The sequence below is a fragment of the Dunckerocampus dactyliophorus genome, chromosome 15, assembly GCF_027744805.1.
Source record: "Dunckerocampus dactyliophorus isolate RoL2022-P2 chromosome 15, RoL_Ddac_1.1, whole genome shotgun sequence".
NCBI lineage: Eukaryota > Metazoa > Chordata > Actinopteri > Syngnathiformes > Syngnathidae > Dunckerocampus > Dunckerocampus dactyliophorus.
The window spans coordinates 2,883,983-2,908,039 of NC_072833.1; the positions used below are offsets into that span (position 1 = coordinate 2,883,983).

General features: G+C 42.7%; 2 protein-coding genes across 4 annotated transcripts; both read right to left on the reverse strand.

Annotated features, from left to right (window-relative positions):
* Window positions 1–2,819: 2,819 nt before the first annotated feature.
* waslb (WASP like actin nucleation promoting factor b) lies at window positions 2,820–18,175 on the reverse strand. 3 transcript variants are annotated; one of them, XM_054752823.1, is made up of 11 exons: window positions 17,786–18,175; window positions 12,005–12,139; window positions 11,053–11,139; window positions 10,492–10,588; window positions 8,893–8,916; window positions 6,960–7,143; window positions 6,805–6,847; window positions 5,302–5,455; window positions 4,272–4,795; window positions 4,091–4,196; window positions 2,820–4,022 (listed from the first exon to the last, which is right to left on the reverse strand). In XM_054752823.1, the coding sequence occupies exons 1-11, from the start codon at window positions 17,903–17,905 to the stop codon at window positions 3,961–3,963; spliced, it is 1,536 nt and encodes a 511-aa protein (XP_054608798.1). In that variant the 5' UTR covers window positions 17,906–18,175; the 3' UTR covers window positions 2,820–3,960. The 3 variants fall into 3 exon arrangements, with proteins under 3 accessions (XP_054608798.1, XP_054608799.1, XP_054608800.1); XM_054752824.1 differs by lacking the exon at window positions 8,893–8,916; XM_054752825.1 differs by lacking the exons at window positions 8,893–8,916; window positions 10,492–10,588; window positions 11,053–11,139; window positions 12,005–12,139; window positions 17,786–18,175 and adding an exon at window positions 7,925–8,859.
* A 4,110-nt stretch (window positions 18,176–22,285) lies between these two features.
* On the reverse strand, window positions 22,286–23,753 carry tmem229a (transmembrane protein 229A). The gene has a single exon (XM_054752872.1). The coding sequence runs from the start codon at window positions 23,646–23,648 to the stop codon at window positions 22,701–22,703; it is 948 nt and encodes a 315-aa protein (XP_054608847.1). The 5' UTR covers window positions 23,649–23,753; the 3' UTR covers window positions 22,286–22,700.
* Between the last annotated feature and the right edge of the window lie 304 nt (window positions 23,754–24,057).

A 24,057-nucleotide genomic window follows, 5' to 3' on the forward strand; every position in this document is an offset into this window, starting at 1 on the left:
GCACAGTGTGGAGGTTACGTGTTTGCCGGCGTTTATCTGTTTGTCAGTTTGTTTTGTTTGCGTTCAAAATAACTGAAAAAGTTCTGAATGAATTTGGATGAAATTGTCAGAAATGGGATATGGAAGAACTGAATAAATCCTGGGGGTGATCCGGATCACTGTCTGGATCCAGGAATTTTCTTAAAGGATTCTTTCTTAAAGGACCATTTTCGGCATTTGTGCAGATAACCCCATAAAAATGGTCAGAGCACTTGGGGGGGAAAAAAATACAGGATAAGTTTCCAAAACATCAAAGACTGATCCAAAAAACGCAGGATTATTATTTTGGTGTGAGTCACAATACGGGGGGAACTATGGTGGAACTAGATCATTCTGTCAAAATTGAAAGAACATTTATTTGTTTGGTGTCTCGTGATAGCAGGAAACACTCACAGTTTTAACATTTATAACATTAGGCCACCGAGATCAGGCCCCGAGTCAGTTTGATACAAGATTTAAAAGATTTTGAAATACAGTATAGACATGAGTTGGTTAACTGTGATGCATTCACGCATCTCCCACTTGGGTTAGCGCACCCCTCACAGTTACAAGTGACAGCCCGTAATAACTCATAGTGCAGATGATTGACATAAACGGGAGCAGGAAGTGAGCACTCACTTTATTTGCATCATCCCACAAGGCTGTGATGTGATGGTGGGGGCTACAAAAAGAAACAGATGGGATGCTCAGACACAACAGATGTATGGCTAAAATTAAGCGCGTTTGGTCACGGGAAATCTAAAATGACAATTTTCAGTGCCAATTTACTATATTTCTGCCCGTCACTTAGAAAAAGTGAGAAAAACCAGCAAGCTGCACGTTTAATATCCTATTCAGGAGACCCTCCTGACATGCACAGCAACGCATTCCTTCTCTAAGAATAAAACTTCCTGCAGCACTTTGTCATGAGCTGTCCAAGTGCCAATAAGGGGAACCCTTTCAATGACTTCTGCTATAAACTCTCCACTTCCTGCTTCCTTGTAAATGTGCCCCCTCATGTAAAATTCAAAGAAATACAAACCCAGTCCCCTGAGCTGCAATGAAACTGTTAATGGTACAAGATGCGGACTGCAGACCGCTTCATCTTCATCAGCCCACGGGCTAATGCATGCATACTAATCATATTGGTTAGCTGCGTGATATTCTGTCTGAAAGACATGGATGTAGTTGCAGTGGAAAGTGCCATACCTGCTGTAATCCCTCTCAGAAAGTCCACAGCTGAGGGCCATTATGGCTAAAAATAAATGTTCAGGCATTGATGCATCTGTTATTGTTGTTCAGGTTGTAAAACAGACCAAAACATGGCCTATGGCAGCCAATAACATGTTGATTTGAATTAAAAATGCTGCATAATTTGCTGCTCTTGTTTGATGTTACTATGGTAAAATGCTGTATATTAGCCTCAATGATAACCCCATTTACATTTTAGGCCATTGTAACTTGTAAATACTGCAAACTAAATGACAAAAATGCCAAAAGAGCTCATCTAACAACAATTAGGTTCATACTAAAAGTGAGAATTCACTAACATTTTTGTGAAATATAAGGAATACAATAGCGCTACTGTAGGACCAAAATGGCTGCCCTAGTTTGGTTGTTAGCATTAACAATTCAAGGCTTATAACTACCAATAAGGGAAAAAAAAAATGACAAAATTGTCATAACAAGCAGTAGCGTCCTTGCAAGACTAGTTAGGGTCAAAGTAAAACAAATTTGGTAAAATACCTGTGAACTATTAATACTATTACGTTAATGCAGCTACAAAATGGGTGTCTGTTTGACTGTTAGCATTAGCCATCATACATACCTGTAAGTGTGCGAACAGGACTCCATACAAATTACCAGCTCTTTTAGCATGTCCATCCACCCATCCATTTTCTATGTTGCTTATCCTCACTAGGGTCGCGGGTACGCTGGAGCCTATCCCAGCTGACTTTGGGCGAGAGCCGGGTTACACCCTGAACTGGTCGCCAACCAATCGCAGGGCACATATAGACAATCATTCACACTCACATTCATACCTATGGACAATTTAGAATCATCAATGAACCTAACATGCATGTTTTTGGAATGTGGGAAGAAACTGGAGTACCCAGAGAAAACCCACGCACGCACGAGGAGAACATGCCAACTCCACACAGAGATGCCCAACGGAGATTCAAACCTAGATCTTCCTGATCTCCTGACTGTGTGGTGTTTTAGCATGTCAACACAGTAAATTAAATGCTAAAAATTAATGGGCAACAAGGGTCCTATTACAATTCACAATTTGCTAAAATACATGTCCATCCATCCATTTTCTATACCGCTTCTTTTCTTTGGGGTCGTGCGGGCATGCTGGAGCCTATCACCTATGAAAAATACTATAGCCATTAGCCATATTGCTTGTATTAGCCATCATACATAACAGTACTAACAAGACTCAATGCACAGTCATGGTTGTTTTAGCTAGTCAATAATGATAAACATTTATGGGCAACAAGGCATGTAATGCTAATTAGGGTCATATTACATGTGAGAATTTACTCAAATACCTGTGAAATATGAATACTGTAGCACTAATGTAACAAAATGGCTGCCTGGTTTGATTGTTAGCATTAGAAAACATACATAACTGCACGATTTTCAATGCTGTTTTAGCGTGTCTATATTGGAAATTAAATACAAATTATGAATGGGTAACACGGTATATGAGGCTAAGTAGGTACAAGTGAAAATGCAGTAAACTACCTATTATGAATGCCATGTAGAATTAATGTACAACAAAATGGCTGCCAATGTTTCTTAGCATTAGTCTTCTAACAGTACCAACAAGACTTTGTCAACTTTAATTAATGCTTCCATTTCGCTCACTCTTTATTACAATTGACAAAAGTAGCTTAAGAATAAAAAACACTAACATATGATTAGTTATTGATGTTAACTCTTACCATCGTCATCACTAATAGATGCATCCATGCTACATCCTAACTAAAAGCTCTTAATTCATACACTTTCCAGTACTTAATGAACTTAACTCCGTACAACACATAACAGTACATACCGTACTCAGTTTTTGTCCAGTAACCCAGGAGGTGTAAAACTAAAAATGTCTTTATTCCTCAAATTTTACATGACCAACGCCCCGATTCCAACAAAAATTGTCAATACGTGATATTATAAGTCGAAAAAGACAAAACAAACTTTGTAGTGACTCTACTTCAATGTAGCGTTAATCGAAAAATAAGCTTTTATGGCCAAGTGCCTAAAGGGTTGCAATGGTACGACATGTCCATGGCATTACTGTGTGACAAACATCGCTTATTAAAATAATATTGTCAGTTTATTTAAGGAAAGGAAGAGTGAACCATCAAAATGCCACCGCATCCCCATCTTTCTCATCTCTTAAAGCACACGTACTGTATGATACAGACCTGAAAATGTCCCGTTGTCATGCAGCAAGTCTCTTCTTTCTGTGCAAAAAAAACAGAACAACCTGGAGCAAATTTACACAGGACATCGGATGACGCAAAATATTCCTTTTCTTTTTTAAGAAAATATAAACTAGGATCATTTGATTAGTAAAAATAAACCACAATTAGGGTATGAAAATATCTTTCTTTTTCTTTCCCCTCTACTGAGGCCTCCGATGACTGACCAGAAGAGAAAAACGACAGCTTGACGCCAAAATTGCACGCTATTTTTGGGACGATGAGAGAGACAGGATGCAGGGAATGTGTGATGAGAGACAAGCGACAGATGGAGGACAGTTCAAAACAGATATGAGAATGTCCAGATTAAATGAGGTATTGCACAGATTAAGAAAAAAAGCATAAAGGCAACAAAAATATACAGCAAATTGATAGAACATGTACATTTATGTCATTTGAAATTAAAGATTTAAGTGTCAGAATCATCCAAAAGTAGAGAGGGGTGGCATGACTAGTCCTCCCACTCGTCCTCGTCTTCAAAGTCCTCATCATCTTCATCGTCATCGTCCTCATCTGTGGTGGAAAAGTACGTAAGAATCCTGTGGAGTTTTTCAAATTTATGAGGGTTGATTTGCATTTACCTGACGAATGAATGGCCTTGCTCCTCTTCTGCATCACCTCCATCAGAGCCCCCACGATGCCAGCCGAGGGGGCCACAGAGGAAGGAGGTGAGTCGTTATCGTCTCTCTAAAGCGTAGACAGCAGCAAGGTTAATTAGAGGTCACTCTGGAGTTTGGTGGCGTGATAGCAGGAGGCACTTACAGTTTTAAGTTGGATTCCTTGTCGGATTTGGTCCAGGAGAGCGTCTCGTCCGGTGCTGGACACGGGCCGCTCTTTCTGCTCCACCCTCTTCAACTGGGTGCCTTCCCGGATCTGACTCAGCAAGGCCGACTTGCCCCCAGGTGGTGGCGGCCCGCTGTCGCTCCCATTAGCCTCCATGGACAGGCCGGGTGGAGGTGGGCCAGGAGGTGGCGGCGGAGGCGGAGGAGGTGGCGCTCCGCCGCTGAATGCTGTCGGGGGAGGTGGTGGTGGAGGTGGTGCTGGGGTGGAGGCATGGGATGGCGGCGGGGGCGGCGGCAGGAAGCCCCGGCTAGGTGGAGGAGGCGGGGGAGCGGTCATGCCCGGCCGGGATGGAGGCGGGGGTGGCGGCGCCGAGACGGGGGCTCTGGAGGGCGGTGGGGGTGGCGGGGCGCCCCGGCCGCGAGCAGGTGGAGGCGGTGGAGGGGCCGAGGTGTGGTGTGGGGGTGGGGGCGGTGGGCCGCCTCTGGATGGAGGGGGTGGAGGCGCTGAGGAGAAGAAAGCTCACATTAACCGAAATCATGAAGGCATCATGCTGTTACAATAACACACCACTGAGGGGCAGCCTTCTCACACTGTGATGAATATTACAGCATTATTTCAGTATTATCCACCAACCAGAAGAACCTACATGGGCTGGGGGAAAAAAACAAACAAACACCTACATCTGGTGATTCCACTGAAGACAGTTAATCTGGTTTGGTCATAACCAGAACCACACACCAAGGCAACTACAAAAACACCCGGGTCGGGTGAATGAACGCTAACAATTTGTTAGTCTCAAGGTGAAGTTCAGTCCATTTTATGCCTAAGGCCGAAACTACAATCTAATTGGCATGCGTGGTGTGTCACAGCAGCCCATGCATGTAGACATACCGATGCACCTGGGCGGACCTGAGGATACAACCACCAGCTTTTCAGTTCAAGTTTTGAAGAGAGTTTGCGCCAATACAAGTCAACATAGATCCAAGACTCAGAGTCCAGTGTGCTGTACCTTGTCTCCGTAGCTCATTTTTGACAGCTTCCACCCCTCCTTTCTTCTCAATGAAGTCATAGATCACCTTGGAGGTCTCTTTGTCCTTAAGCTGAGCCTCGGAGATGCCACACATGTCAAAGAGGTTCTTTAGCTCTGGGTCCAAGTTGTTCAACTTGTAGGGAGAAAAAGTATCACAGTGTTATGTTGAGGTGATGTGACGGTGCCGCCTGTTTGTACACTGTGCAGTGAGTTGCTGCCCCTTGGTGGTGAGGGGTGGTATTGGAAGCATCAAAAGTTGCTTGACTGGAGGGGTCCTTCAGAGGCTCCCTTCAGAAAAGGTAACACAGTCGAGGCCTCTTGGAAACCAAAAATCTATTTATTTTGCCTTTTGACATGTTGATCATTTTTTGGGGAGATTTTTCCACCATGCAGTCCTCTGTGGAAAAAGTCGTTTGAAAAAGATGTGCCTTACATTGCACAGTTCTATCATCATTATATAAGTAGGGGTCTCACGATACACTCGACTCACGAGACGACACAATACGCGATATTTTAACATTACTTTTAAGAAAACGACAAAATGACAAAATATAGGAGCGGACTAACAAGACTTTAACTGAGTCACAAAACAAAGCAAATTCTGAAATAACTTTACATGCATAACCGAAGCACGATGCTTTTAACTGTTTAACTTTTTTCCACGAATTGAAACAAAAACTGAAAATGATAAAAGTTAAAATAATGACTGCAATTGTAGCCGCTACTACTAATCATTTATGTTCATGTGTAATCATGAAAAAACACGTCAAATGGATTGCAGCAGATTAAAAACTACAGTTCCAAGATGATCAGTCTCCCAAATCAAGTTGTAGTGAAATAGATGCTACTATCATTTTTTAACACAAGTCTTATGCAGAGATTGTGTTTTGATCTGACAAATCTACAGTAACTTTGATCAAAGATAGAATTACTACAGCCTCTACGTGGACATTAACACGGTGGCAGCCGTTCAACTCTGATGGAAAAAAAAACCAAACAAAACCCAGCCACACTTCACGAGCGAGTGATGCTGGGGACACCGAGGCAGGTTGGATTGCAAGGTTTCAAGAAATAACTAAATTCACCTTTAACTTCAATTATGCCTGCACATTTTCTCCTTTAAACGAAAAGATGAGAAGAATTCATTTGCATGTCATCACCCACTCTCAGCTTTTTAAACCAAATCAGCTGAATCTTTCTCGTGCTTGGCCCTACATAATCTCACACTCGCCGTACAGCGCAATCACAGAGGATGCGTTGTGGGAACAAGTCCAAGGATTATGTAAAACACAGGTTCCCTCCAAAAAAAATAAATAAAAAAATCTCCTTGTGTAACCGCGCTGACGCCGATTCCATGGCTGTGCAGCGAAGTTTAATACTTTTGGGAGCCAATGGTTAATGGTTTGTTTGACACGGAGCCCTTGATTTAAAAGCATGTGGACGTCACACGCTCATTCATAGCTATTACATTGTTTCACTTACATCAAAGCCTGTGTTTGGATCCCATCCTACGTGTCCAATGTGCCTGCGACAGAGCAGAAAGATGTGAGTCAGCAGGTGATGCATTCACTGACACCTCTGTATTCTATCCAGGCATTACATAATTGAAGCCAAGTGCACCCAAGCCCTGAACTCACTGGAAGTTACTGGGCGTGCCAATGTCAGCCTTGGTCAGCCTCTTCTTCTTGCCTTTGCCCTTCTTCTCCCGCTTGGGGAAGGTGGAGTGCATGATGTTGTTCACCTGAGAGTTGCTGTGGAAACGCTGAATGCTGCTGATCTCGGGATTTTTGATGTCCACGGTGGCCATTGGCAGCGAGGGGCCTGGAGGAAGGGGTGCACGGTGAGACATTCACATACCTCAGTTTTCTAACACCCCACTTTTCCTATTTGGTTTTGGTCAAACATTTTTCGGTTTTCATACAATACTGCACTAAACAAGCTAGTCTGTTTGCCCTGTACTGTACCATTTTGTGGAATCGTGCTCAAGTTGCCCAATCAAAGCACCCGACACGTTGATGACACCCAGTTATTGCGTGCTACTGCCGAAATAAGTTGCGAGTGCCAGCAATTTGATAAAGAAGTTTGGAAAGAAAGTACGAGAATGGCGTCCCCTCCCGTCGTCCTCGCCCTCTTCACCAACAAGAGTCCACAATAAAAAGTAAAAGTGATGTTAAGTATTCAATTATCCATTTCATTCATCATTCATTATTTCACAGTTTTCTGCACGTAAAACTATTATTGGCTATAAAATGTATTTTTTGTTCCTATTTTTGGGTGTCTGGAACGGATTAATTAGATTTACATTATTTCCTATGGGGAAAAATTTGCTCCGTTATTGTACGTTTGGCAGAAATTAATAACAAAAAACGAAATCATCCCAAAATTCATTTAGTATTTGATATGTACAGTATATTTCAGGCGTAAGTAGTTTAAAATAATTGTTTAAAGTATAAAATATTAATATATCTATAGCAGTTTTTGACATTTTTGTCATGATGGACAAATAAGAAAAACTAAAAGGACTGCAATTACGAAGGGTAGCTGTGTTGTAAACCGCACAAAAAGCACATCTTTCCATTGTGAACCCAAAGCTGGCACATACCTTTCACTCCCTCACTACAAGGACTTTTAGGTGTTTTGCTGGGTAAAGGTGAAGCAGATCGACTGCGTCTCCTCCTCACCCTGTCCCAAATCCCCCCGCTATCTCTCTCCCGACATCGGCTGGCATCGAGCAGCATGTCTCCGATAAAGCTGCGAGCTCGCGCTTCGGAGCAAACCGAGAGCTGACGGGCGGCGGTTGCCGTGTTGTTCTCTGAGAGATTGGGGTAAAGTTCATCTTGAGGGAGAACCAGGCAGTGCAAGGATGACAAGCAGCTAGCCGGGCCTAAGCCTCCGCCTCCTGGTGAAGCTCCACCGCCGCCTTCGCATGCTAGGTCTTCGGAAGGAGTGGACAGGAAGGTGGTGCAGAACATCATCGCTGCTGGAGAAAGCTTACTCAGGACACGACTGAGGAACGGCTCCAGGTGGACGCATCATATCCCGAAGAAAGAACCCACATGCTCCAGTCTCCTCTGTCCAAAAGCAGGTCCACATAGGAATGATGCAAACGTGTGCTGGAGTTGGATTTAGCCCTTAATACCTTCCTCAGACATCTGGATAAGAGTGGATGCTGTCTGAGCTGAAGGGACACACTCCCTGCCAACACTGCACTCCCCGCTGCTTCTGTCCATCTAAACACATTTGGCCGCCTTTTCCCTTTACACAGTTAAGATTATGACGCTTGGATTGTCTTGATGCTGCCATTTCTCCTCCCACTTCCACTGGTTATCTCCTCCCTTTTCCCCGTCAAACCACACACACACACACTGGTGATGTAATCCCTGCATATTATTGGAGGATTTAGCACTAGATTTTATGTAACCTTCATGCATGCCTAATCCCGGATTAAACCTCTGCTTATGAAAACACAATGAATGTACGGGAGAAAAGGTGGAAGGACAGTTGTAAAAACCCTGAATTATCAAAAAAAAATTGTGAAGTTAAGGACAGGAAAGTGTGCACACAACGTACCATTTGGAGGCTCGCGTCTCTTCTCTGTGAACACAGACAAACCAAATGGTTACAAGTTTGCGCTACGTGGTGGTGAGAAAGTGAGCAGGAGCGCCAGAAGGCAGAGGAAAAGAAGCCTGGGTTACATCCAGTAGAAAGTGTGAGAAGAGTCCAGGTGAAGACAAGCGGAAGATTCTGGCGTATTAGGCGATGAAAAGAATGGTGTGAGTTCTCCAAAGGACACAAAAGAAGTCTCGTCGCAATCCCAACGCAAGCGAGTTCAAAGACGTGCGTGAGCGATCCACCGAGAAGAGAATTTGGCCTCAATTTGTGCATTTAAGATTTTGTATTACATTGATCACCATTTTCACTGCACACCGAGCATGGTGATGAATCAGCAGTTAGGGCCTCAAAGAACCAGACCATGTGTTATAATATGTGTTCACTCCTTGAAAGCACCGTAATGACCCGGATATAAAGACTCGATCATATTTTTTCCCTAGAAAAAACTACTCCAACTACGGACTTATATATTTGAAGCAACAGATGGTGCCCAAATGAGCTGGAGCTTTTCTTCCTGTCACTCACACACTAATTTTGAAGACAAAGGTGATCAATGAAGCACAGTCATCAAGGGACTGTCGAGCAGCTAAGAAATTTGGCCTTTTTTCCCCTCCAATTTTGTCTCCATTGTTCCAAAAAACGGGACTTGAAAAAGCTCGGCCGATGTCCAAACCTTTTCCACTAAGGGCTGCATACAGAAAAATGTTGCATTCAAAAAATGCTAAATCCAGTGTAGGTCAATATATGCTAAGATATCGGAAATAAATAACTTGTAAATAAATAACTTTGTGTTATAGATGCAATTTAAATTAGTGTAATATCTGATAATATACAGCAATCCCAGTTTATCGCAGTTAACTGGTTCCAGACCCGACCGTAATGAGTGAATTTTCACAAGGTAGAATGCTTTATTTATAAATGGAATATTTTCATAGTTAGGAGCATAGAAAACCTGTTAATGACCTTCTAAAAATGTGATTTCTAACATTATAGCCCTCTAGACATGTAATAACACCCCTATAATCACATTTACCCTTGTATTATGCAAAATAGTAAACAAAATAAGAGAAAATAAGCCATTTAATACATAAATAAAGCCTCGTGTGTGTTGCTGTAAATGTGTTTCGGTGCAAAGGGAAGCCATTTAGCCATTTTTATGCTTGAAAATGCTTAATTTAGGCAAAAAATACATACAATTTTCCAATATGCATATATGTTTTCTAATAATGGGCTGTATTCAACTATGAAACAGCATGATTTATTAATTCATATATTTTTGAAACATTTACAACATTTATAAAAGACTGATAAGAATTCAGCCGCAGAAATTAAAGTGTGATGCGGCGAGGGACTACTGTATCTCATTAATAATAAACTCTTTATGTTTACAATATGCCAGGGGCCAATAAAAATTAGCTGCAGGACAAAAATTGTCCCACAGGCTGCACTTTGGATATTCCTGTGGAAACCATATTATTAAAACAAAACAAAACAAAAAAACACACGATGAAGAAATGCTAAGGGAGAGAAGGTGAGGTGGCGTCAGGAAGTTGGTACCGGTTTTCCTTTGTCTTTTGCCCACAAGCTCCATCACATGACCCCGGAAACGCTTGGCCTCCTCCTCGCTGGCAAAGTTCAAGCCCACTTGGGTCGTCTGTAGGGAAAAAATACAGAAAGGAATCCATGAACAAAGCAACAGCATCAATCCTTGTAGCACAGTGACAAGTACAATGAAACAAAAACAATCAAAGTTACTTTAAATGTACTCAGTTGAAATGCATTCTGCTGGTGCACACACGGTGATGATTCTTGTATCGGCTGTGGCACATACCTCACGGTCTGCTGCACCAACCAATGCGGTGGCATCACCGATAAAAACAAACTTGTCTTGCTTAAGGCGTGATTTATATGGTCCTGGAACCAGTGCTCATATGCAAGTTGGGAAAGTTTACAGTGTTTTAGCAACAAATGAGCTCAAGTGCAAATTCAAAACTGGTTTCCATCAAAGAGGAGGGTGTGTTTTTTTTTTTTTGTTCTAATGACAGTATGACGTAGGTGTCTTGCTAGAAATAGCTGCAATACAACTCGTCGATGCGGTGCTTTGGGAAGTCAACTCACATCTCCGGCAAACGTAATGAAGTACGTCCTGGGGAGGTTGATGCTAAAATTGTTGTAAAGCTCCTGCTCAAACAGCATCTTGCCATCCTGTACAGAAACAAAACACTTTGTCAGGCTGGAGCAAACAGTCAGTATCTTTTAATTACATTCTAATCTTCTCAAAGGACAATACTATAGAAATGAACATGCTTTAGAGCACAGCACTTTTTTAATCCACTGACCGGTTCATGTTCCAACAAACTCTAGTAGACCGAGGTGAGGGAGTGGAACGAACATGAGCACGCATAGCGTCATCAAACCTCACCCTTCTGCATTCACTCCAAGCGCCAGCATTTGGAAATAACGATGAGGTGAAAGAAGAATGGGACAAATATAAATCTATGTCTACCGCTGGGAATAAGCACTTGGTGAGACATGGAACAAAATGACATAAATATGTGAAACTTAAGGGCTTTATTTTTCCAATAAAGCTTTTATTTCCAAAATTGAAATGCACTGAATTCAAATTGAATGTCGTTATTTACAAAACTATTTTTCTTTTTTTTATCATTGCTTTTGAAGGATTTTCACAGCCCGGTTTGGAATTTTTTCTTCTGAATGAGAAATCTTGTCACGTTTTAATATCGCAAGATCTTTTGACATGAGATCTTGTGACACCCCTAGTGGCTCGTAAAGCCACACTGCTATACAAGCGGTACACTGTCTACTCCAGGGCTCTCCAGCCAGCTTGTTGTGGCTTGTTCGGTCACAACAAAAGAAAAAAAAGGTTATTTACTAATGGCATTATTATCTACATATTATTTTACATTTTAGAGTTCAGAGTGAAACTTTAACATCAAATTAGTAAAAATGTTTATGTATGGCCGTTAACTTTACCTGCAGGCTTCCCCTCATGAAGGTACAGTATAACACAATAGTTGCTGAAATGTCATTTCTAGCAGAATGAGCCTACCTTGATGTCATAGACTCGGATGAAGTAGGACCGCTGGGGGTTGTCCTTGATCAGACAGGCCACACCGCAGCATCTCTTGCTCCATGTGGCGTTCCTGTCTGATGTGAAGACCTGGACCACTGCCGAGGACAAACTCTGGGTTGGGAGTTGGGAAGAGACAAGTACAGAGTTAAGTCTCAAGTTCTACATGACAGGGATGTAACAGGAAGTGAGCAGAGGCGGGGGACGTGCGAGTTAATAGCAACATAATCGTCTGATCTAGTTCATTCCTGACCATTTTAGCACTTTTTGAAGTCTTAATATTCCTTAAGGACTTAACGTTAACCTGAACACACAGGACTTCATACTGTAATGCTAAGAACAGGAAACTGCTCAAGTGCTATAAAACGCCCTTTAAGGCATTAATGGTTTTCTAAAAGTGACACTGACTACCCCTGCATCACCTTTAAAATCCTTCCTGCTTCTTAGCTTTCAAACGTCAAATTATATACATAACAACGTAGAATCATAGACTCCATGTTGTTTTACAGATTGCTGCAGGGGTTTCCTCGCCATGTGGGGTCGGGCTATTAACGTACAGATGAAAGCATCAGCGAGGCAACACACGCCGAGTTGCATGAATGCATGCGCCATATGTCGTATATTCAAATACCGCCTACGTTCCCAAAGCTGGGTACTCACGCCCCGAGACCGGGGGTCTGCAACCCGCAGCTCCAGCGAGTTTATGCTTCTGTGTAGTCACTACGCCGTCTCTTCTGTTGCCGTCATGTGCCTGTCAAAGTTTTGCGCTGAGAGCTGAGTGTGTGCCGTGCAATTCTCCGCCAAAGAGTGAGGGGCAGTGTTTTCTAGTGAGGCACCTCGGTAAGAAACCATGACTCTGGACAACTCTTTAGTAGGGATCCGATATTGGCTTTTTTGCCGATATTGACAAACTCTCAATTTCCGATTCCGATATATGTAACACCACATATCTCCAGTCATGGAAGTACTGGACCTATTACCTTATTATGTATTATGATTGTGTATAATTTATTATGTATATTGCACTACAAATTTGACGTGATCCTATTTTCCTTCTCTCTCATGTCTTGCCTTGGTTGTTTTATTTTGTGAAGTTCATTGTGACATTTTTACAGAGCTGCAGGAAATGTGAATTTCTCTTGGAGAAAGTAAGGATGTATGTATGTACAGGTGTGTGTGTGTCGTGGAATTAACACGCCGTTCAAGCACCGCTGTTTGTTTATTTAAGCACATTTTTACGTGCCATGAGAGCGACGTTCGTCATCGGTGTGATTCCCTGTCTACCCACTGATATCAAGGCAGCGGTCAGAGCCCGTTGCTAAAATGAAAGTCAAGCGGCTCGCAAGGCAGTGGAGATTCAAGCCTTCGGTACCTTCTATTATCATGGGAAATGTGAATTCACTACCGAGCAAGATCAAAGAGCTGGCAAGCACATCAAGACCTTAATGGAGTGCAGCTTATTTGTGCGTCACTGAATGGCTAACAGCTGGCGTACCGGATGCTACCTTGAGGAGATAGCCGACTTCAGGGCAGTCAGAGCGGCTAGGAACAGAAGAGCCTGTGGAAATATCGGGCCGATATTATCGGACATCCCTACTATTTACCTTGTTAGCTTCCTTTGTCGCTCATGAACAATAGCGACTAAAGTGACACTGGAACTGAAGCTAATCGATGACTTCCATTGCGAGTGTTGATCCTAAATAGGTGGAGAAGGCTTAAAAGGAAAACTGCACTTTTATTGGGATTTTGTCCATAATCCACAATCATTATGTGAGACATCTCTCTTTTCTGTGCGTTCTAAATTGAGAAAAACTGCAAGCACCAGGCAGCTACCAATGCACATAATATAATGTTTTACAGTATATACATTCTGTGATCATGTAGTAGCAGATGCATTCATGATAACATGTAATACTTACAGTATTTTACTCATTTTAAGCAATACCGGAGGTTCCTTCTGGGGTGCATTGATTTCACAGAGCCCACAGAAACAAGCTGTGTCACTACGCCAGAAAAGTAGTTCTGTGATAGGTCCTACAATAACAATGTCGCTGTAGCTTGTTTAACATGCAGGTCATGTTATGTAAATGGAACATTGTTGGCCTTTTTGGAGGATTTTTTTTTTTTTTTTAAGAGGGCTTCATAGGCGGAATAGGTGTGTCCAATTACGTGTATGTATTCTTAACTGCCTCATGATAGCGGTTTCTCTTTCTTTAGAATGCACAGAAAAAGGGAAGAGGTGTTAATGTTTCACATAAGGATTGTGGATGATGGGAAACATTTTCCTTTAAGAACAGTCTAAAAAACATGGCTAATTGCCGGGTGGTATCAGGTGTGGCTCGTCAATCCACCAGGAGGAACAGAAAGACAGAAAAGGAACATGACAATATGCTTAAGGAAATGATATATGTAGCATTACCTTCAATTTAGTGGTCAAAGCAAATTTGGTGGAAACAGGCCGAAACGGCTCTTTTGATACTGAAGGTTGCCGACCCCTCTCCCAGGGGTACGCTAGACGCCGTAGGGGGCCCATGATTTAAAAACTAAAAACGGCATGACACAGAGTTACGCAATGTGCCTGAACGCCTGGTGTGAACAGCCATGCACAGCGCAAAAGAAAGAACAGAGAGCATCAAGCTTTCTGATTGTTCTTTGTATGCCATGCTGTTGCAGACCACAGCAAAAGAGCCTAAAAACACACACTTCACCACATCTTGTCACCACTTGTTATAAATAATATGTTTTAAAACAGCAATTACAGACCATACCAGCCAGTGGATTTTACATCATCCAGGCACATGTGGTGGTGTATGTGCGTACACTCATCAAGGGATCGTTAAGGAGGAAATGCTCTTCTGTTACAAAACAATTGCTGCATATAATAATTAATTAAAGAAATCATAGTAACATGTTTTATTGTACGCTTACTGTGCTTTGTTGTTGTTGTTTTTTTTAAGTATGCAGGAGAAGGGGGCACGTGACTTCAAGTCAAATGTCTGATGTTTGGGAACCACTTGAAATACAGCAAATAATTATCAGGTGTGGCTTTATCTTGTGACCGAGAGGTGAGCTCCTAAGTAGCTAAAGGGCAAACATGGTTCCTGTTCCTTGTTCAAACATTGACAAAAGTTGCTGCTCATAATATTTTTTTAACAGAACTTTATAATAATCATAGCTGCACTGTACAGTATAACGGAGCACGTCACTGCATACTGAGCGCTGGCTTGCATACATGTAGCACACTTAATATCACACTTAACAGCACCTCAAATGTTACAATGCATATCTCTTAAAAAAAAAAAAAGAGACACTTCTTTAGCTATTTGTTGCACGCCATATAGTCAAACACACATTCTCTGGGCAGTCAGTGAGTAATGACGTCAGAGACTCTTTAGAGCCTGAGGTTTCATCTGCGCATGGAGTGCTGATAGTTCCTGACAGGGCCAAAGGCTGCAGGAAGTGGAGCTTGGTCTGCGGCGTTGCATACACACTCGTACATATATGCTTGCCTTTGTTAATTGCTTCTTGGTATAAAAAACAGATTTCAGCACCAACTTTTTCTAATTTGTGAGGCACATTTGTGCACGATGCAGTGTATAGAACCAGACCACGCAGCTGGGGCTAAAATTAGAAAAATGGAGGAAGGAAGGACACGTAAAAATCAGAAATATTAAGTGGGAATCATGTTCCACTTCTCCAGCACAAATCAGCAAATGAGGGCTAACCACGGGACTTTCCTGCTTGGGGGTGGGGGGCTGCTGATCAGGCAGTCTGTGCACACACACACACTGCATAGATTGGACCCTTTCCACCTTTTTCAGAGTGCTGATGGTGAAAACCGAGGGAATACCAATGAGTAAGCCTATAAGGATTTTTGTGTCATAAAATCATGTTCCTCTTTTTTGTCATTGCACTGACTATGCAACAGAAACCGCACTTGACCCATTTGCACAGCTAACCAGGAATACAAAAAGACCTATTGCAGTAATTCATATGCAAAAGAACCAAACTGTGAAAGGCAACATGAGACATGGGTGACTTGTTTTTTGCTGTTGTTGTTGTACATGCATTACATAGCATAGTCGTTTCAATGAAATCTTTCCCACATGCAAAGAAACAAGTACGGTTTTGAGGAATGCTCCCAATTCCTTGTCTCCGTCACATGCCGGGTGACACAATCGCCAAAGGAATGCTGTTGCTGCATTTCTGAGCAGGCTAAGACACACCCCAGCAACCTGTGCGTTCATGCCGAGGAGGATAAAAACACACACACGCCTGTCAAAAGTCATGGGACAGGAAATGCCTGCTTAGGTCACCGTTGTGAGGTGAGAACTTACTTCCCCTGCAATCGTCATTTTCAGGAATCACTTTGAGGAAGCAACCTGAGATTAGGCTATGTGAACATCATAACATAATAATAAACGTTCAGTGACAGTATATTATAGCAGTGATGCCAGTATGCTTGAGCAAAGAGTTTTAAAAAAGAAGCTACAATTAGTAGGCAATCTGCAAATAACATGTATTTGGCACTGCAGGCCACTAGGGGCAGCAGAGTTCAAAGCTGCTGGATATAGCTCCCTTAATTTAAATTTCAAACTTCATTTTCTACTGACAAAACTGGGAATGTTAACAACACAAACAATGTCACCGGTTTAAATGTGCAACACTGCAAATATCCACTAACACAAGTATTTGTGCTCTCAAATATGACGAAACACTTTTACATAATACTGGTGCTAGCTAGGGGGACAATAAAGGCAAAAAGAAAACGCATTTACGCCAGACCACTAGGGGCAGCATAGTTCATAGCTAGTTGATATAGCCACTGCTAACTAATGTTTATTTTCAACTAATAAATGAGACTAAGGACCCTAGTTTGGAAGAATCCATAAAACGGTCTCGATCCAGAAATGTTTACTTGGGTTATGATTGTGTTTTTGTAAGTTTGTTTGCGAGTGTCATTCTTGCTTGATTGCGGGATTACGCAAAAACGACTACTTCAGATTTTTATGAAAATATCTCGAGAGGTGGGGCATAAACCAAGGAAGAAGTATGTACATTTTGGTATCAATCCAGGAATGGTTAGCTTCGCTTTTTCGGTTATGTGCGAGGGTCATTGTTAATTAGCAGGGTTACTCAATCTACAATTACAAGTAATTTCTTTTATCTGACTTTGAGAATAGTGCACACGTGACTGTAGTCAGACTGGTAAAGCCGGACTCTTAAAGATTTGTGGACATAAGGGGGAGGGGGGGCCGCATTGAGTTGTCTCCAGTCAGCGCTGTCCCCTGCCAAGCCTGGTCTGCACATTCCTTAAGCGGACACACTTCCCGAAAACAACCCAGGTTCGGCTAACGTTACATAATACCGGCATTTAAAAAACTGCGCCCCTTCTGTTGATTGATTTTGCAGCTAACTGACTGCTGCCGCTCTCGCTAGCTCGGCTGAGTCCAGGCGGGGTGCCAGGGTTAAGTCAGACAGGAACATTTCCTGGGGGACTTCAGGTGTGTCAAGATTCAACTTGGAGGCGTCGAGGCCTAAAAACTGGAGCGAGAGTCAGTATTGTCTGGATAGTCACCGTCCCAAACGGGGCTCAACACCGCCGCTCGCCCCCTCGCTGTCTCGGCTGTCAAAACAAACCAACCCCTTTCAGGGGTTAAACGCTATACTAACCAACACACACGACAAGCTAGCTTTGGTCTTTGAACAGGAAATAAATATGCGTGGTGTTTAATTTCCACATGAAAGGGAAAAACTTACAATGCATTTCCTGCCAAGGTGGTTGAAAATGTAATCATTCTCTTGAGGCGTCAGTAGCATGGAACCGACATTTGATTGCCGCTGCTTTTGAAGTCCACTCATTATCGATGTTGACATCATTCTAAGTATGACTCTAAGAACTGAGTCCAAAAAGATCCATAAACAATCCTCGAGTCATCCGTGGCCTTCCTCCGACCCCCTGCTTCACAAGTCGGTTCAACCCAGGGATCGCACGGTTGTACTTCCAGAAGTGTACGCTCTTTTAGGGATGACGATCCAGGTTCTACTTATTAGGGCAATACGCTGAAAAAGAGAGCGGAAAACGGCAAAAACTTTCCTGGGAAGTCCGGCTGCCTGAGAGCCCGCAGCCTGTTCCATCCAACATGGCAGTGTCAGGACGACACCATTAATGTGTAATGGGGATGACGCATTGACTCAACCGTGTCTCTTAAATGTAACAAGAAAAAGGTATGACACAAAAAGCAACCCAAATACTTGAATTAGGAATCAATAAATTATCATTAATAAAAGTTATTTTATATATGAAATGTAATGGCTTTATAATGAAATATAAATGGTGATTCTCCCCCCTCTAATGTGGTACGGTCCAGTCCGCCCCTGGCTTTTATGACAGGAATGTGTGCAGTGCAGAATGGGAGGAGGTAAGAGACAAGGTGCGTGCTACCAGCATAATAGTCTTAGCTCCTTCACTTACTTTGAAATTAATGCAAATCTAACACCACCTTTAAATTAAACATCTTATCTTGAATAACTGACTAATTTAAATGATAATTCACTTCCTCAGAAGGAAGCAAAGTGGCTATTATGGTGAGTTCTGCCTTGGATTTAAGACTCATTAGCTGCTGGGATGATTCATGACAATGCACTAAATATAGCCTACAATACATTGAGGTAAAATTAAGACTGCTCCAGTTACTATGCATAACCTCAGGGGTAGCATGACCGGCACATGCATGTTATTCCTGCAATGCATCCATTTTCTATACTGCTTGCCCTGAATAGGATCACAGGTGAGCTGGAGCCTATCCCAGTGGTGTACACCCTGGACTGGTCACCAGTTAATCACAGAGCATATATAGACAAACAACCATTCACACTCACATTCAAACCTATAGACAATGTTATGCATCTCTTCATGCATTTTCTAATATTATAACTTGCTTTTGTAATGTCCTCGCTTGCATGACTCATTTCATCGCTATTGCCCGTGGATTTTGCAACATGCTCCGTCAGGCTCATCAATGGGTGTAGCGTTGTGGAAAGAAAATAAACTCCAGCTGGGATTTTGCCACACGCCTTATTTAGGGCACTTGCACACTTTGTGCTTTTGTTGCATAGTGTCAAGTGAAGCCAACGCAGGCCCTCAGGCAGGTATTTGTTGCTCTGTATGTGATATCTAGGCATATTTGAGGCTTGCGAATGAGCCTGAAAGCACTTTAAATGCCGTTAACAGCAGATTAATGCAAACAAAGCCGATTGGACAAGTCTTGATTAAAGCTTCGACTTATATCATAGTTGCTGTGACTGTGAACAGCAGCAGGCACATGCTAGTTACGCAGATGTGTGCTTCCTTTTGGTCTGTGATCAAACTGAATCCACTCCAGGAGACGCTCTGTCAACTTGAAAAACCTGAATGACAAGTTGAAAAAAAAAAAAGAACAGGAAACTTTGAACTGCTCCACCTTGCTTTTTAGATGCCCACGCATTCATTGCGAATGAGGCTTCAGTTCCTTTTCAGTGTGTGGAAGTCGACCCGAAACATACTCTGCTGAACTTAATGACGCAGGTGAACATGACAGTTTTGCGTCTGCGTGGCTTTGTTGTGTGGTGGTGGTGGTGGGTTGCCCTCATGAAGCTTGACCCACAAAATAGGAGAAGGAGGGCAACATGAATATTATAGTTTGGATTCTGGAGTGCCCTACAGGATTTTCACTTGCATATTTAATCATGTTGGCATTTATACATATTGTCAGTATGCCCTACAATGGGAACACTGATGCTTCATAGTTAACCAGAAAAAATACTGACGATATATATTAATACAGCGGAATCTTGGTTAGCGTCATTGATTCGTACCAGAAGGTCCAACTGTACCACAGTTGGATGCTAACTGAATCAATTTTCCCCATAAGAAATAATGTAAATCCAATTAATCCGTTCCAGAAAGGCAACAATCTTAACACATTTTTATAGTTTTACATGCATTAAAGAAGTCCAAATGAATATAAATACATATAAATGATGAATGAAAGGGAAAAATGAACATTTAAGGTTACTTTTGATTCACTGATTCTTCACTGACTCTTGATGTGACTGTTCCCAAAGACACCATGTGGCAGCGAGACACCACCTTCCTGTTTTGCCATGAGTTACTGTATTTCTTACATTTTTAAATTCAGCATTTGGATGAAGAAGGTAAAAAACACTATTGAATTTAACAGAATTCAAGGAATAACTGGTGTCCGTGTTGCATCTCGCTGCCACTTTGTGTCTTTGGGAACAATCTTGTCCAGAATCACGTTTTCAATGAAGGTAAGTAAGTAAAAGTAACCATAAATGTTCAATTATTTGTCATGTATATGCATTTAAAATGGTTTTATGCATATCAAACTATAAAAACAATGTTTTTGTTAACATTTTTGAGAGTCAACCGCTGATGACCTGTCTTGTCTTGACTTGAGATTGAAGACTTGAGACTTGCAAAACAATGACTTGCACCCACCTCTGATAGTGACCAAGATTATGAATTTTGACCAGATTGCTGTGTAGCTAGTCTTCTTTTGGGTTACGTGACACCCCACCCCCAGTTCTGCTGAAAACACTGATCAAATTGTGTTTTCCCTGCATAGATCACCATACAAGCATTAAGTATCAAGAGGTGTAGCGACACTAGAGTCTATCAACACACACATTTTTGCCTAAAATCACAACATGACTTTCCTGTTTGTTGTATGTTTGCACACAGCAAACGTGCACGTACTGTATCGTATCTGCTCATGAGTCTTTACGGAGAAGTCTGTGTGGTAGTATTCTCTTTAGAGGTGTTGTGTTGTGATACGCTGGGTCATATGTGTGTTCGTCTTCAAGGGTGAGGGCTGGAGGGGCCAATTCACGTCAAGTCATTCATGTCGGTAAAACATAAAGTCATAAAGGTCGGACTCGGGGACTTTACAGTACATGTCATTGCATGTCATTGTTCCTGGACGCCTCCCTGGTGAGGTGTTCCGGGCATGCCCAGCCGGGAGAAGGCCCCGCGGCAGACCTAGGACGCGCTGGAGGGATTATGTCTCACAGCTGGCCTGGGAACGCCTTTGTGTCCTCCCGGTGGAGCTGGAGGAGGTGGCCGGGGACCGGGAAGTCTGGGCTTCCCTACTGAGACTGCTGCCCCCGTGACCCGGACCCGGATAAGCGGAGGAAAATGGATGGATGGATGGATGTCATTGCAATGTTGCAATCACATTCACAGTGATTCTACATCATGTGCAGTAATATCTGTTTTAACATCAGTATTACATGAATGTGGCTATAGCTAACAGGTGACAGGGCTGCATTTTCTAGTTTTAATGTCTGTCAGGTGGATTGGCTGGGTTAAGAGTGCAAACAAATATCTCAGCTGTGCAATAGTAGTCTTTACCAATGAAAAAGCCATTGGAGACATGCATAATTTGTGTCAGAGAGGGTTGTTTTGTGCCAAACAATATTTCCATGTATCCAGATAAGTTGTTTTTTTATATTTGCAAGGTAATCATTAGATTTTTAATTTTTCAGTGCCTTCCAAAAGTATTCACCCCGTTGTCCTGCTGCAGAACCCAAGTTGGTTTCAGCTTGAGGTCACCAACAGATGGCCGGACATTCTCCTTTAGGATTTTTTGGTGGACAGCAGAATTCATGGTTCCATTTATCACAGCAAGTATTCCAGGTCCTGAAGCAGCAGAACAGCCTCAGACCATCACACTACCACCACCATATTTTACTTTTGGTATAATGTTTTATTCTGAATGAAATACGGCGTTACTTTTACGCTTTTACGATGTTATTGTGGGGTCTTTGGTAACCTCTTGGATGAGTCGTCGCTGCTCTCTTGGGGTCACTTTGATTGGCCGGCCACTCCTGAGAAGGTTCACCACTTTTCCATGTTTTCGCCATTTGTGGATAATGGCTCTCATTGTGGTTTGCTGGAGTCCCAAAGGTTTAGAAATGGCTTTATAACCTTTTCCAGACTGATAGATCACAATTAACTTCGGTTATGTTTTTTCAGTGGTGGGGCAAATCACTTATTCACACAGGGCCATGTAGGTTTGTTATTATTTCTCCCTTAATAATCAAGTTTCATTTAAAAACTGCATTTTGTGTTGAATTGTGTTGTTATTATTATTTAAATTTGTTTGATGTTTGAAACATGTAAGTGTGACAAACATGCAAAAAATGCGAAATCAGGAAGACAAACACTTTTTCACACCACTGTATGTCTATGGTAAGCATCAAAGTCTCCTGTTTATTTTGATGCAAGCTCAGCCGTTTAGACCTTGAAGATGCAGTAAAAAGCTTCATTTACCATACTGACCATATTTAAGATGATATTTCCCCCCCGCTCGTCTCATAGTCGGGGTCTTGAGGTTTATACATGCAAACCAACAGACTTGCACTCCAGCACGCGGCAACAAGAATGTATTTTATAAGCTTTTCATGAATTCTGAGCTGATAGAAATACTGTAGCAGAATGCAAAACATGTACAACCCAGCAAAGGGCATTTTGTTTTGAAGTAGCTGAGTTTTGTCACTTAATAATCCTGTTCTTACCTTATGCATACGTTTTGACAGTATTTTGGTCAATACGTGGTCAAACGCAACAATGCCAAGGTCCAATTTTAAAGGCCTTTTTTCCATTGACCTCTCAGTCCCTCTCGCTCACTGGTTTGGTCGCTTTGATGCACCGGATCCTGAGCAGCACATTGGACAGCACGTCCTGATAGAGACTGAGACAAGCCCAGCCCGGCAGGTAGAGAAGGGTGATGAGTCCCATGAAGTTGTGTGGGTAGTGCGAGTAGTCCCAGGAGCAGGCCCCAAACTGCCTCAGTCCCAGACCCCAGCACAGCTCCCACGTGTAGATGAAGCAGATGTAGATGGGCAGCCTGCGCCAGGTCCCCCAGCCTCTGCTGAAGTGCAGGTGCAGGTAGAGTTTTTCCACCACAAAGCTGCAGCTGCCGTACATGAGGAAGGACCACAGGGATGTGTGGCCCCTCAGGCTCCGGTCGGACTTCTCCACTAGGTTGAACGCTGAGGTGAACGCCACCTCGTCCAGAAAGCCGTGCATCCCGAAGAACAAGAAGCGGACATAACCTGGGAGGCGGTGAGGAGGTGGGCCAGAGCTGGATGGGTGGTACTGCAGCCTGGACAGCCCCTTGTGGAACACCTTGCTGAAATAAAGAGCCAAGATGTAGTGGAGGATCAGGTATGTGCCTGATATGACCTGCTTGGCTGTCAGGAGCTGCAGCCCGATGTAAACAGACGGATAGAAGACAAGATGAAACACAACAGGCCTCCCTTTAAAACACCTCTTCTGGGAGTACACCTTCTCCAGTGCTAAGTGGGTCAGTGAATGCACCACGCACATATACGGAGATGAGAAGCCCACCAACTTGGGGTCCCCATGATTCACGACCCCTTGCAGCGAGGAGAGCAGGACATCCAGAGTCAGTCCGTGCATTCCATAGAAGTACAGCCGCATCCATGGCGGGAGAGCCTGCAAAGCGTCCTCCTCCTCAGCCTCAATGGACGCTTTCGTTTCCCGCGACTCATCTGTCCTCCTGATCCCAGGACTGCCTCTGCACCTGCTAGCCATCGTCAGTCATCGACATCCAACTAGTGAGTCCCCGTTCAGGCACTTTGTTTTTGAAAAAACGCTCCGCAGAATGCGGATGCAAGCATCTGCAGGTTTGCTGGTGCGTTCAAGTGCCTCCGGGGAAGCAGAGTTGTTATTCTAATTTTATTTCCTCATTCAAAAATATTATTTTGTAAAGCTCAAAAGGTGTCGAGGGCATTTCATGTGTTTATTTTATGACAAAGATATGGCGCTTAAACAGCTGTAAATAGTTGTAGTAGAATTAACCTGCATCCACTCTCAGTGCCCGACAGAGGGCGACATAATTCAAGAATGGATCCATTAGGTACACATGCACGGTTGAATTAATGCAAGAAGTAGATCCAAAGCAACATTTAAACCTGTAGTGACGCTCAATTTAGTCATAGTC